The sequence below is a fragment of the Podarcis pityusensis genome (genome assembly GCF_964106645.2).
Source record: "Podarcis pityusensis genome assembly, chromosome: 4".
Lineage (NCBI taxonomy): Eukaryota > Metazoa > Chordata > Lepidosauria > Squamata > Lacertidae > Podarcis > Podarcis pityusensis.
In genome coordinates, this window is record NC_138027.1 from 51608470 (window position 1) to 51622985 (window position 14516).

The following is a 14516-nucleotide window of genomic DNA, read 5'->3' on the forward strand; positions in this document are numbered from 1 at the left end:
AGAATTCCCAAACTATGGAGCATGAGGTTGCTTGTAAATACATAAATGTGCATAGTGCTTTACAGAGTACAATAGGACAGGTCCCTATCTGAAGGATCTGCAATCAATAATCAGATACAGGGAGACAATAGAGGAGGGTGATGGAAATGGAAACAGGGATAATAATGAAAATAATGTGTAATTATGCTTAGCTACAATAGGACCTAGGACCATGTCAAAGGCTTCACACAAAAAGGGTTTTGAAGAGGGATTGGAAGAGACTCCCATTCATTACCATGCTTTGAAATAACTGTACACTTCTCAAAAAAGTGAGAGAATGAAAAATGGAAAGGCAAAAGCATAAAATGGCTGCTGTACATTTCTTTGTAAGAGCTGCTGCTTCTAATGCCAGAAAAAACAGGCTTGCCTGTTTCAGTGTATTCAGTGGTGGGACACTTGCAGCCCTCCAGATGTTGCTGGACCACAATTTACATAATATTTGAATATTGGCTATGCCTACTACAGCTGATGGATGTGGGGAGTCCAAAATCTGGAGGACAACACGTTCCCCAGCCTGGGTGTAGGCAAAAAACCACACAACTACATAGGCATTATCTGTGTGTAGGGCAGATCCCATGAGGTACAACTCAAATAAAGGAAGGCATAGTTCAACATGTAGAACTCTGGGTTAAATGTGGGCAGTGCTTTTTCGGTACCTCTCAGGTGGACGCCATTGCCATTATAAAAGAACAAAGGAGGAGTTTGTGCCAAGTTCTGGCACCACTTTTTCTAGAAAAATAACACTGAATGTGGGTAGGCTCACATAGACCATCTGGGCTACACCAGCAAAATTGGTTGAAGTGTGTACAGCTGAGTTGCAACCTGTGTTGACACCTGAATAGTTTGACCTGGAAAAATCACCTAGTAGGTTACAGGCAGAAATGTACTTTCCTCCTCTACCTCTTCCCCACAAAGAGGGTGGTATGGTAGTCCACGGGCTGGATTTAACTAACTAGTTCCGCTCACAGAAGCACACATCCATGCAGCTCCCAGCTGTTCCTCCTGAATGCCCCCACTCCACTATTGCACTTTGTCGTAGGGCAGTTATGTGTGCCTCGTGATCTGTCCTGTACTCTCAACTAGCTTGTTGCCCTAGGTGCAGCTGAAGAGGTACCCTGTGCTTGTACTGAAGAATCAACTGCTACTCCACCCACAAGAATGGGATTGGGGCACCAACTTGTCTTTTGGCTCAGATAGCAAAATGTCTCAGGATGGCCTGGGGTGGGGGGAGGCTAACAAAGGGGGCACAGGGCAGGCAGAAGGGAATGAAGGCAATCAGTGCGTTGCATACAGGAGCACTCCACTTTTACAGAAAAATCAGTCTTGTGGTACCTTATTTTATTTATTTATTGCATTCATATGCATATTTTATCCAAGAAATTCAATATAGCATACATTGTTCTCCCCCTCCCCAGTTAATCCCCACAACAACTCTGAGGTAGTTTAGATTGAGAGTCACCTGGTGAGCTTCACATCCAAGTGGAAAATTGAACCCAGGGATCCTAGGTCCTAGTTAAACACCCTAAGCACTATCAAAACTGAAAGAGTAAAATTTATCATAAGCTTCTGTAGATTTAAGCCCACTTTATCAGACGCATGAAGTGAAATCTTAGCTGGAAGGTGTTGGGGAAAAATGAATGATTTCGTCGGCTATCTCCCTATGCTTCCCTATAGTTAGATGCCGAAACATAAATACAACCCCCTCTCTAAAATTAAAAGATCGTGACCGCCTGTCTTTGCTGCTGCCTTGTTTGGGAGAGTATGGCACCCCGCTGACCAAAGCCACGCTAAAAATCTGGATTTCTCTGCTGGTTCCCGCTCCGAGCACCCTTCACTTCTGCCCTGGAACGTTCACACTGAACCCGGAATTTGGGCTCAGTGCGAGTTGTTTATGAATCCGGACCACAGACTTCCTTCCCAGAGGGTCTCTTCCCAGCAGACAACGCACCGGAAGTTCCTACTCAGCAAAGCAGCCCTTCTACGGCAAGAAATCTATGCTCATCGGGCAGCCGACAGCTTTTTCTTTGGTCTTTCTGTGCCTCTCTACAAGACTCTAAATATCCTCCACCTCCGACGAAGGGATGTGTTTACATCCGGGACTTTTTTTTGCGGCTGCGCAGTCCCGTCCCCCCGCCTCACCGGCCGTTACTCTCATCTTCTTTGGCGGGACGCCGTTTGTTTAACCCTTGGCGGTGCCCCACGATGATTCCCACTCCGTGGCACCGGCACGTGGGGCCGCAGGGCCGCTTCAGCGAGGTTTACGAGCCCGCCGAAGACACTTTCCTGCTGCTGGACGCTCTGGAGAGGGACGCGGAGGAGCTGAGGAGCGGCAGGTGAGGGAGCCAATGGCAGGAGGGAGGCGGGGGAAGGACGCGGGGGGGGGGAGAGAGGATGCGCGCGCACGCAAACGGCGGCGGTGCCGGTCATTTGTACGGCCGTTCCTGTCAGGAGCCTTCACCTCGCGTGCTGGTGGCGCGGCTCAGGTCTCGCAGCTCTGGCCTCTTGGCAAAACTGAACTCGTTGACTTCGCTTGAATTTATATTGAAGGTGCTGCAGGTGGGTTATGTTCCGAGGACGTTTAAGACAGCGGCGTAGACCTACGGCGAAAGTGCAGACCACTATAGCAGAGCTAAACATCAAACCGAACCCACTCAAACCTCAAATTGCGCCCAGTTAAACTAAAAGTGTATCTCCATGCATTTGGAGTTCTTTGAAGTCTGAAAACAAAGAAAAGAAATGTGTGTGTGTGCCTAATGTAAGGTTACCAGATTTGTTTCAATGAATCCGGGGACACTTTTCAACTTCCTCCTAAATAGATGGATTTTGTCAGGGGACTGATTTGTAAATCTGGGAACTGTCCCCAGGAAACGGGGACGTCTGGTAACCTTAGCCTAATGATGGTAAGGAGGGCATTGAACCCAGATCACAATACCCATTCCTCCACCATGGCATGAAAAAAGCAGATTCCATAAAAGCACTCAACACGCTTTTTTAAGGTTCATGTGTAAAGTAATGTGCACACAACAAATGTATATGGAACCACAGGCATCATCCGGGTGCATGCAGTGGCAGATGAGTTGGTTGTTTTTAAAGATTTATTCCCCACCCTTGGATCACACATTCTCAAGGCAACTTACAAGAAACAGGACAACATTCACCCTTTCTTTTTTTCTCACACAGCTGGCACAATCTTGAAGCTGGACAGATAGGATCAGGATATGCTTCCCACCACGAGGAGCAAGGCAGTTGCAATCTCATCTTTGGGAACCTGCACATGTTTATTAGTAGGATTTGCAAGCTTCAGCTAATTTTTTCTCTCAGAGTTGTGAGAATAGTACAACCTGAGCTCCTTGGAGGAAGGGTGTGAAAGAAATGTATCAAAAAAAAAAAAACCAAACCAGGGCTCTGGCCTGTTGTGGTGCCTGAAGCAGAAAGTTTAAATGGCAGCCCTCCCACTAATCAACATGCCACAATGCACCAGAAAGTCCCACTGGAAAAAAAATATTTTTATTTATTTATTAAATTTGTATAGCATTCTTCATCTGAGGTCCACAAGGTGGTTTGGAATATTAAAATACAAAAATGCATAACATAGTAACAAACAAAAACAATAACTTCCCCACACAGTTTAAAAGATATTAGGTAGTTTAATTAGTCAAAGAATTGGCAGTAGATAAATATTTTGCCTGGTGCCTAAATATATGTAATGAAGGTGCCAGGGGAGGCTCCCAGGATAGCATTCCATGAGCGGGGAGCCATTGCAGAAAAGGCTCGTTCTCATATTGCTACCCTCTAGACCTCTTGTGGAGGAAGAAGGGCCTCAGATGGTGATTGCAGGGTCTGGGGGGGATTCATAATGGGGAAATGTGGTCCTCAGGTATTGGGATCCTGAGCCATTTAAGGCCAAAACCAGCACTTTGAACTGGGCCTGGAAACTAGTGCAGTCATGATAATAATAATAATAATAATAATAATAATAATTTATTATTTGTACCCCGCCCATCTGGCTGCGTTTCCCCAGCCACTCTGGGCGGCTTCCATAGAAACCAAAAACACTAAAATATCATACATTAAAAACTTCCCTGAACAGGGCTGCCTTAAGATGTCTTCTGAATGTCAGGTAGTTGTTTATCGTTTTGACATCTGATGGGAGGGCGTTCCACAGGGCGGGCGCCACTACCGAAAAGGCCCTCTGCCTGGTTCCCTGTAGCTTTGCTTCTCGCAATGAGGGAACTGCCAGAAGGCCCTCGGCGCTGGACCTCAGCGTCCGGGCAGAACGATGGGGGTGGAGACGCTCCTTCAGGTATACTGGGCCAAGGCCGTTTAGGGCTTTAAAGGTCAACACCAGCACTTTGAATTGTGCTCGGAAACGTACTGGGAGCCAATGTAGGTCTTTCAAGACCGGTGTTATGTGGTCTCGGCGGCTGCCCCCAGTCACCAGTCTAGCTGCCGCATTCTGGATTAGCTGTAGTTTCCGAGTCACCTTCAAACGTAGCCCCACGTAGAGCGCAGTGCAGTAGTCCAAGCGGGAGATAACTAGAGCATGCACCACTCTGGCGAGACAGTCCGCGGGCAGGTAGGGTCTCAGCCTGCGTACCAGGTGGAGTTGGTAGACAGCTGCCCTGGATACAGAATTGACCTGCGCCTCCATGGACAGCTGTGAGTCCAAAATGACTCCCAGGTTACGCACCTGGTCCTTCAGGGGCACAGTTACCCTATTCAGGACCAGGGAGTCCGCCACACCAGCCCGCCCCCTGTCCCCCAAAAACAGTACTTCTGTCTTGTCAGGATTCAACTTCAATCCATTAGCCGCCATCCATCCTCCAACCGCCTCCAGGCACTCACACAGGATCTTCACCGCCTTCACTGGTTCTGATTTGAGAGGTAGAGCTGGGTATCATCTGCATATTGATGGACACCCAGTCCAAACCCCCTGATGATCTCTCCCAGCGGCTTCATATAGATGTTAAAAAGCATGGGGGAGAGGACGGAACCCTGAGGCACCCCACAAGTGAGGGCCCAAGGGTCTGAACACTCATCCCCCCCCACCACTTTCTGAACATGACCCAGGAGGAAGGAGCGAAACCACTGTATAACAGTGCCCCCAGCTCCCAACCCCTCTAGACGGTCCAGAAGGATGTTATGGTCGATTGTATCAAAGGCCACTGAGAGATCCAGCAGAACTAGGAAACAACTCTCACCTTTGTCCCTAGCTCGCCGGAGATCATCAACCAGTGCGACCAAGGCAGTTTCAGTCCCATGATGAGGCCTGAACCCTGATTGGAAGGGATCCAAATGGTCCGCATCCTCCAGGCGTGCCTGGAGTTGTTCAGCAACCACACGCTCAATCACCGTGCCCAAGAATGGAAGATTTGAGACTGGGCGATAGTTGGCCATACTGGCCGGGTCTAAAGATGGTTTTTTAAGAAGCGGTTTAATGACCGCCTCTTTCAGCGGATCTGGGAATGTTCCCTCACAGAGGGAAGCATTCACCACCCCACAGAGCCCATCGCCCAGCCCTTCCCGGCTTGCTTTTATTAGCCAGGATGGGCAAGGATCAAGGAGACAGGTGGTTGGTTTCACGTGTCCAAACAGCCTGTCCACATCCTCGGGGGTAACGGATTGAAATTGATTCCATGCAACTTGACCAGACAGGGCTCTAGCACTCTCCCGCCCCAGCCCTGCTCCCACGGTGGTGTCTAGCTCCTTCCGAATATGAGTGATTTTATCTGCAAAAAACTTTGCAAAATCGTTGCAGGAGATCTTGGGGTCTTTACAAGGCCCCGGTGGTAAAGGTGGTTCCGTTAAATTGCGGACCACCTGAAAGAGTCTCCTGCTACTATTTTCTGCAGATGCAATAGAGGCGGTGAAGAAAGTCTTCTTCGCCATCGCTATCGCCACTTGGTAGGCTTGACGTTGAGCTCTAACCTGTGTCCGGTCAGATTCGGAGTGAGTTTTCTGCCACCGACGCTCTAGCCGTCTCAGCGATTGTTTCATCGCCCTCAGCTCCGAAGAAAACCACGGGGCTGTCCGGGCTCCATGCAATCGGAGAGGGCGCTTCAGAGCCAGACAGTCGATAGCCCTGGTTAACTCCGCATTCCAGCGGGCCACCAGGGAATCAGCTGAAAGGCCATCAACATGGGATAAAGCATCCCCTACCACTCTCTGGAAACCATTTGGATCCATTAAGTGGCGGGGGCGGACCATCCGAATTGGTCCCACCTCCCTGCAGAGGGGAAGGGTCGCGGAGAAGTCCAGTTGCACCAGGAAGTGATCTGACCATGGCACTTCTTTTGTTTCACTTTTACTTAGTGTCAGATCACCCACGCCACTAGAGGTGAATACCAGGTCTAAGGCATGTCCATGACTATGAGTTGGGCTCAACTTATTCAGGGACAGCCCCATGGAGGCCATGCTTTCCACGAAGTCCCGAGCGGCCCCTTGTAAGGTCGTGTCGGCGTGGATGTTAAAATCCCCTAGGACAACCAAACTAGGTGTCTCCAGGAGAACATCCGCCACGACCTGAAGCAGCTCGGACAGGGAATCCTTGGTGCAGCGGGGAGGTCGGTACACCAAAAGGAATCCTGTACTGCCCCTATTGCCCAACTTCCAGAACATGCACTCAGAAAACTGGGTCTTCCCAGTAGGACGCCTGATGCAAACTAATGACTTCCTAAAAATCACTGCAACCTCCCCTCCCCGCCCACATGACCTGGGTTGCTGTGCGTAAGAGAAACCTGGTGGGCAAGCAGCAGCAAGGACAGGCCCATCTGCTTCCTCCAACCAGGTCTCTGTCACACATGCCAGGTCAAATCCTCCATCCACAATCAAGTCGTGGATGGCAGTGGTTTTATTCATCATTTTCCTGGCATTACACAGCAACACCTTCAGGTCATGTGGGTTTCCCCTGTTGATTCCAGTATCCATCTGGTCAAGGCCAGACCCGGAGGCAGGGATAGTCTTCAAACAACGACTAAACCTGCCTCCTCGGTAATGACATGGTCTGGTCTTAGCGTAACTCCTCCTCCTGCCCATGATCACCAAGATCGGATGTCCCAGTGCTTCCCCCCCGTGGAACTTGTCCCAGCCATCATGTTGGCTGGGGCCCCACTCCCAGGCAGCCCTGATCCCGCCCCTTAAAAACAAAACACAAACTATACAGAACCAATAAAACAACAGAAAACAAAAACAGAACAATTATACTAAAATTAATCCCCAACCAAATATCCATCCCACCCACCCACCCTCAACAAAGGAAAAAAAGAAATACAAATTTAAATTGCCACCGACTGCTTGAGGACATTTTAAAACACATTAACCACTTGGAACAGGGAAGCAATTGCAGAACACTTCCCAGCTTCCCCAAAAGTTTGTTCCAAATAAGGGCCTGGGCCACGCCCCCTGGGCCAGTTGGAGAAGGCCCTGGAAAGGAGCAGGCCCTGCAGTCCGCACCCAGCCGATGGTCCGAGGCCTCCCCGCAGCAGGAGTCTCTTTATAGCTGGGAGAGAGGGCCTTGGCCACGCCCCCTGGGCCAGTTGGAAAAGGCCCTGGAAGGGAGCAGGCCCTGCAGTCAGGCCAGAATTGGCATCATATGCTCAAACCCAGCATTCAAAACTCCCATTGTTCTAGGCACGTTTTGCGGCAAGGAATTTCATTTGCATGAGTAGTTTCTGAGCTCTGGGCACAGTACTGCGCCTAAGATTTCAGATTAAAACTTCCAGCCACTTTCTGAATACTGGAAAAGAGACCCTCTTAAGAATATTAGGGCGGTGGGCAGGGGAAGCATGGCGTTGTTGTTGTTGTTGTTGTTGTTTTTTGCAGTCTTCAGAAGAGGACTAGACCATGTGAAAAATGAATATAAGATTTTATCTGCAGTTCTTATTTTCAGCTTTGTATTCTTGTTATAAAAAGTGCACCTGGACATTCCATTGTTGCGCCCATAACCTAAGTTTAAGGTGCCATTCATCCCCTAACTTTCATATCTCTGTTTCTAATACTGCTCAAACTGTTTTGCCCTTGTGAGCAACCTGGCCTCTGAATTCTGCACCAACTGAAGTTTCCAAACACTCTTCAGAGGCAGCCCCACATATAACACATTGCAGTAATCTAACCTAGAAGTTACCAAAGGATAGATGGTAGAAGTTAGGCTATATGTGTCCAGATAGGGGAGCAGCTGGGTCACCAGCTGAAGCTGATGGAAGGCACTCTGTGCCACCAAGGACCCCTGAGCCTCAAGAGCATTGCTGCTGTTTCAAGGAGCCTTATATATACAAAATATGCTCTGTTAGAACTATGGCTGTAGTCCAGCTTGATATCTAGGATATACTTGTCCTATAGTTATGACAGTTAACTGTGCTTAAGTGTGTCTAGAGCAAACATTCATCTGCAGGATGACCCACTAGTTTTGAGGCAAAACTAGAATACGTACTGGCATTTACAGATGGAAAATATATAAAGAACTTAGGCTTACAGATTGTTTTGAAAGGCCATCATTAGACTGGATAAGTGCATTTCAAATAGGATTTACTAGTTTAAAAAATCAGAAGTTGAAAACTACATGGAAAATGAATTTAATCTCTTTAAAAATCAAGCTTATTAATTTATAAAAATAGAACTTAAGCTTCTTAGTGGGTATAGTCATTCCATTTAAAGTAAAGCTTACAGTGGATAATATTAATCTCTTATTTTTTTCTGCAGAAAAATACATTGTCTCTATTCAGATATTTTTAAGATATGTAGTCACTGTCTGAATAGTTTATAGCGGCACAGCCCTCGTTAATCTCATTGCACCCTTATTTTTATGTCTAAAATGTTTAGCATTGAGATCTGCCTTGAAGTAGGATCTGGATCTGGAGTAGTTTCAACATTTTTGGCTTCAATTGCTGGACCCAAAGCGTTATACTTGTAAGTATTTATATGTTATTTTAAATTGTATTGTAGGATAAGTAAAGGCAGGGTGCATATGATTCCTTAAATGTACCCCACACCCCTAGATCACAAAAATATTACCATGAATTGCACTTCAGTGGCCTTTTAATTAAGTTGTATACTATAGTGGTTTTTTAAAAAACCTTTGGGCATAAATATGTGAAGTGTAATTAAAGTCATGGGAATGTATATTTGATGCCAGTGGATCCTTCCTACAGTAGACCAGTTGGGTGAAAGATGCACAGGTTGAAGCTAATACTATACATATCCCAACTCTATGCAGCTAATTACTTGGTTCAGATATCATAGAAGAAGAAGAAGAGTTTGGATTTGATATCCCGCCTTTCACTCCCTTTAAGGAGTCTCAAAGCAGCTAACATTCTCCTTTCCCTTCTTCCCCCACAACAAACACTCTGTGAGGTGAGTGGGGCTGAGAGACTTCAAAGAAGTGTGACTGGCCCAAGGTCACCCAGCAGCTGCATGTGGAGGAGCGGAGACACAAACCCGGTTCCCCAGATTACCACTCCTAACCACTACACCACACTGGCTCCTACCAAATCATGGTTCATTTTAACAGTATTTTAGAACCTAAACCATTGAGTTTCCAAATGCATTAGAAGCAAACTATGCTTTAGACCTTTTTATCTGCTTTAGTATTCCATCCTTCCAGGACTTGGCTTCAAAGACTTATTTCTGTATTTCTGGTGCAGCCGTGCCTGGAGATGTTTACATGCTGTGCCAAATCATAAACTTCATTCACCATAGTTTTTATGGTCTCTGAACTGAGCCAGTATGTTGCATGGAAGTCCATGGTTAATCTTGGTTTAATAAAAGTTACCAGTATTCTTTCTTTCAAAGCTTGGGTGGCGCAAAAATCCCTGCAGTCAGAGCAGATAGGGATATTTGAATTGTTATGCCTAACATGGTATCTGAATTGTTGCCAACTACAAGAGAATACTATTATAAGGAACTGCGACCTGTGGGTATTTATTTGTATCACATTGTGACAGTTTTAATATCACCTTATCTAAATGATATTTAATGTTACCTTGGTTGACAAAACATTGCTTGTTTTAACTGAAATACGGCTCATTTGCTTATAGATGTACCGATATCAACCCTCTGGCAGGTCTGTGCACTGTGGAAACAGCCATACATAATAATGTTGACATTCAGCCCATAATTACCGATCTGGTGAGATTCAAATTATAACTCATCCTTTTGATAGATAATACTGCATACCTTCATAATACCAAACACTTCACTGTGATGTGCTGATATAGCACTTTGAGTTTATATTGTTCAATGAATTAGCTTTTTTGCGGTATTTATATGCTATTGTTTGTTTACTAGTGACTTATGTTTGTAAATTTTAATGGTACTGTTATTATTGTGAGCTACTTCCATCTCAACATTGTTGTTTGAAAAGCAGAACACAAATATTAAATCAGATCAATTTATAAAATGTTACCGTATTTTTTGCCCTATAGGACGCACTTTTTCCCCTCCAAAAATGAAGGGGAAATGTGTGTGCGTTCTATGGGGCAAATGCAGGCTTTCGCTGAAGCTTGGAGAGCGAGAGGCCTCGGTGCGCACCGACCCCTCTCTCTCCAGGCTTCAGGAAGCTATCCGCAAGCCTTGCGAGCCCGGGGGGAGTTCCCGCGGGCTCGCAAGGCTTGCGGGCAGCAGCCTGTTCTGTGGGCTGGGGTCAGGGAAAGCTCGGGCTTCCCCTGCCCCAGCCGCGGGGGAAATAATTTTTTTTTATTCATTCCCCCCCCCAAAAAAAAACCCCGAGGTGCGTCCTATGGGCCAGTGCGCCCTATAGGGCGAAAAATATGGTAATCCTTTTAATACAGAGGTACTTTTTTCACTTCCTTTGGAAAATAATTGTAGCAAAACTATCCTCATCCAGTAATTTGGTGAGTTAATTGAAAGCAACATTGTTTTTTTGGTTTTGACCTTTTTTTGGAGCATAAAGGCAATGAGACAGCTTTTAGATTGATAACAAGTCTTTTAATAAGATGTCAGTCTTCTGTGACCTAACTGAAGGTCATGTGCTAAAGTTGAAGCAAACTGGAATAGCTGTAACTTCCCCCCTGCCCCTGCCCCAAATTCTTTACTAAATCGTATTTTACACAAGCAGGCTTGGAGCAGTTTGTTGGAGAATAAAAGTTGTGTTAATTTATTTTACGTCAACTTATGTCTAGGTAACAGCATTGTTGCCACGATTGCATGGGAAAGTGGATGTACTGCTATTTAACCCACCTTATGTAGTAACCCCTTCTGCTGAGGTATGTATGCATTTGAGAAAATAGTTTATCAACCTGTTGCAGTTGGGTAGCAGTTGTTACCCACTGAATATGTTGAATTTCACTTGTCTGAAAATTTCAATTCAACTGCAGCATTTCGTAAATCTGTTTTCACTATTAACTTGCTAATCTTGTCTAGTATTTCTGTCTTCCATTATTACTACTATTAATAAATTTGCACATGCATTTTCTGGATACTTGCAGCCTGATCTTATCTCAGTCACCTTTGTGTTGAATGGAGCTCTGCTTAGGTTTGCAGACTTCATATCCTGATGATTCTTCAGTAATAATAGACAGTAAGGCCATCTTGCTTTAAAAAATTGGTTAAAAAGCTAAACAAGTATATGTGACTTACATAATTGATTGAATTCAAATGTGTTTGACTTCACTCATTGCAAAGGTCATCTTGTTTTTATTTTGTCTAAAATGCTGCATGGTATATCAAAGTGCAATTTTCCTTTTTCATTTATTCTAGATTCACAGTCATGGAATAGAGGCAGCATGGGCTGGAGGTAAAAATGGCAGAGAAGTTATGGACAGGCTCTTTCCACTGGTGTCAGACTTGCTTTCAGCTAGAGGATTATTTTACTTAGTTGCAATTAAAGAAAATGATCCAGGTTAGCAATACTTCTGTTCTCCCTCCCCCTTAAACTTAAGGAGTTTACACTGAAACACTTGGCAAATATCCTAAAAACAGTTTGGCTAGTCTTTACTTTTTGCATTAAATCTTTTCAGAGAGAGGCATGCTTTAGAATAATTTTGTAATTCATTTGAATGAGTATTGGAGACAATTTTATGCCAAAATGGATTCAGCCACTCTTATGATGCCTTATATGAGCTGTATACATCTTGTATGATCTGTCTAGTATTCAGCTACTGCTGGTGAAAGCCCTTGCGGAGAACACAGAATTCCCCTTCATACCTTATTGACATGAATGAATTCCATATGATGAAAGGAAAGTGGGACCCCATCCCAGGTGTTCTGTGCTGGGCCAGCCTTACCCCCTGATGCTTATGCATTTAATGTGGATGGCTGCAAAAGTATATCTCATGCATAGATCCACACTCAATGTGTGGATTCTGAGGCTGTCCCAGCACAGAACATTGAGGATACAACTTCCCTTTCATCACATGAACTTTCTTCACCTGCAGGGGGCTAGAATGACCATCTTATTTCCTCTAAAAGCCATTTAGTCTCAGGCTTGGATGCTAAATGGGACTACCCAAAAATAAGGTAGACACTTTTACATATTGGGGGGGCTCCTTTGGTATGCAGAAATATGTAAATTAAAACTAAAAAAATTAAGTCCCAAATATGTCTAAAGAATGTTGAGGGCAACAGTGGGGGAAGGAAAGAAAAAAACCTGCTTGGGGCTTTAACATAGGCAAGGCGGACCTGTGGCTCTTTAGTTGTTGGTCTTCCACCTCCCAGAATTCCTGACCATTGACCATCCTAGCTGGGACTGTTGGAGACCAAGAACTGGAAGGCCACATGCCTCCCCTAACATCTTGCAGTAGGTATTCTGGAGGATTCGGGTCACCAGAGGGACCTGTGCCATGAGGTTATGCTTCCTTTTTTGCACTTTACCAAGATTTTTCAGGAAGAGAAATAAAAAGGTCACACGTACTCTTTCCCATTCTTCCAAAACCTTCCTTGCTTCCATCAATGCATAGGACACTTGAGTTTAGGGCTAGCTAGCCCCCAACCTAAATCCTTTAACACCATATGGTAAAGGCGACACAAGGCGACAGGAAGGGAAGAAAAAAGGGTCATACAATTTCCATTTCTGGTTCCAAAAAGTCGCCCACCCCAGTTGCACTCTGAGCTCCAAACAGATTAATCTGTTTCAAGCTGTAGCTGTAAACAGCAATGTTTCTGTTAAGGCAGGCATCCCCAAACTCAGCCCTCCAGCTGCTTTGGGACTGCAGCTCCCACCATCCCTGACCACTGGTCCTGTTAGCTAGGGATGATGGGAGTTGTAGTCCTAAAACATATGGAGGGCCAAGTTTGGGGATGCCTGTGTTAGGGGCTGCAACACTTCCTTGTGACTCATCACGTGCCTATTACTGCTTAGTCATGTAATGCTTGCTGTAGAATGGATTAGTGATCCATTTTTGCCCAGAGTTTCTACATCTATTTACAGGTGGCATACAGGCGAGTCAGAGGCTGTTATAATTGAATGTTAAGTAAATGTGAATCATGGAGTAGCAAAGGAACAGATTTTTCGGTTGAGAGCCAAACTGAGACTAGGTTGGCAGTGAATAATTATTATTCCTTTTGTTAATAGCCAAGTGTGTAACTCTTAAAATGAGAGAACCTTGGAAATGACACGCAAGTGAGCCTTACACTGGTCAGGAATAAGGAGTTAAGAACCTTGCTTAGTTTTGTTCGATATCTGTTCTCACAGCAGTGCTGGTAATCTAGTATCAGCTTTCTACAGGTTTTTCTCTTTGCCAATAGGCAGGAAATCTAGCTGGGTGGATTGTGTTTGTGTATGGTTTTTTTTGTTTTTTGTTTTTGTTTTTTTGCAAAATTAATGCTGAAAGAAATTTGAAGATAATTTTGGCTGATAGAAGGCTAGGACCCATCTGTTGCTTTAAACTGAGCTGTGATTTCTCATTTGTAATTGCAGATGAAATTATCAAAATATTGCGAAAATGTGGCTTAAAAGGCACCAGAGTACTTTCCAGACAAGCAGGAAGAGAAAATCTCTCGGTACTTAAATTTTGCAAGTCCTGAAGACTACCTGTTAAACAAAAACTACTCTGGAATAAAGGTTGCACAAAAGACAATAATACTTGATCCTGTATTAATTTTTTCTCACAATGAAGACAGAAGTTCTTTTGATCAGGACTGAATTTCTTGAACAGAAATTTTGGAGGGTATGGTGTGCACGTACGGCATGGAAGGCGAGGGGGCTCCATGTCCTCTTTTTTGCTCTTCAAAATATGGCACCCCTAGTATGCACAGCATTGCACTGGTGGTGTTCTAGTCTCTGGAAATGGAATTAACCAAAGCACAGAAGCTGAGGCTTTACATACCATCAGTTTTTGCCAGAGATGTCAGAATGCCTTGCTTTTAATATATATAGTAATAATAAATAATAATTAATATAAAAGCCATATACAATTTGTATGATACCCTGATCAAACAACTTAAGATTTTTATTTGTAAATAAAGCTAAAATTAGCATTTCACAGCTAAATCCAACTGTGCCTGTTGATTTTCTTTGAGAAGTT

At 44.8% G+C, this 14516-nt stretch overlaps 2 protein-coding genes across 2 annotated transcripts in view; one reads left to right on the top strand and one right to left on the bottom strand.

Moving 5' to 3' along the window:
- LOC308476127 (uncharacterized protein) overlaps window positions 1–6381 on the bottom strand; it is a 500109-nt gene extending 493728 nt beyond the window's left edge. The window contains exon 1 of the mRNA XM_081003550.1: window positions 5126–6381. Coding sequence (XP_080859676.1) covers window positions 5126–6246 — 1121 coding nt within the window. The 5' untranslated portion in view covers window positions 6247–6381. The remainder of the gene's footprint in view (window positions 1–5125) is intronic.
- HEMK2 (HemK methyltransferase 2, ETF1 glutamine and histone H4 lysine) lies at window positions 1997–14482 on the top strand. Its single transcript, XM_081003560.1, has 6 exons — window positions 1997–2372; window positions 8857–8943; window positions 10071–10161; window positions 11175–11258; window positions 11752–11893; window positions 13910–14482. Exons 1-6 carry the CDS (start codon window positions 2242–2244, stop codon window positions 14014–14016), a joined length of 642 nt encoding a protein of 213 aa, XP_080859686.1. The 5' UTR covers window positions 1997–2241; the 3' UTR covers window positions 14017–14482.
- The last annotated feature ends 34 nt before the right edge of the window (window positions 14483–14516 follow it).

Bases quoted from the DNA above. Each gene is read 5' to 3' on its own strand.
- HEMK2 (XM_081003560.1), top strand. From the start codon at position 2,242: ATGATTCCCACTCCGTGGCACCGGCACGTGGGGCCGCAGGGCCGCTTC. The intron at 8,944-10,070 runs GTAAGTATTTAT...ATTTGCTTATAG, and splicing joins GGACCCAAAGCGTTATACTT to ATGTACCGATATCAACCCTC. The intron at 10,162-11,174 runs GTGAGATTCAAA...ACTTATGTCTAG, and splicing joins AGCCCATAATTACCGATCTG to GTAACAGCATTGTTGCCACG.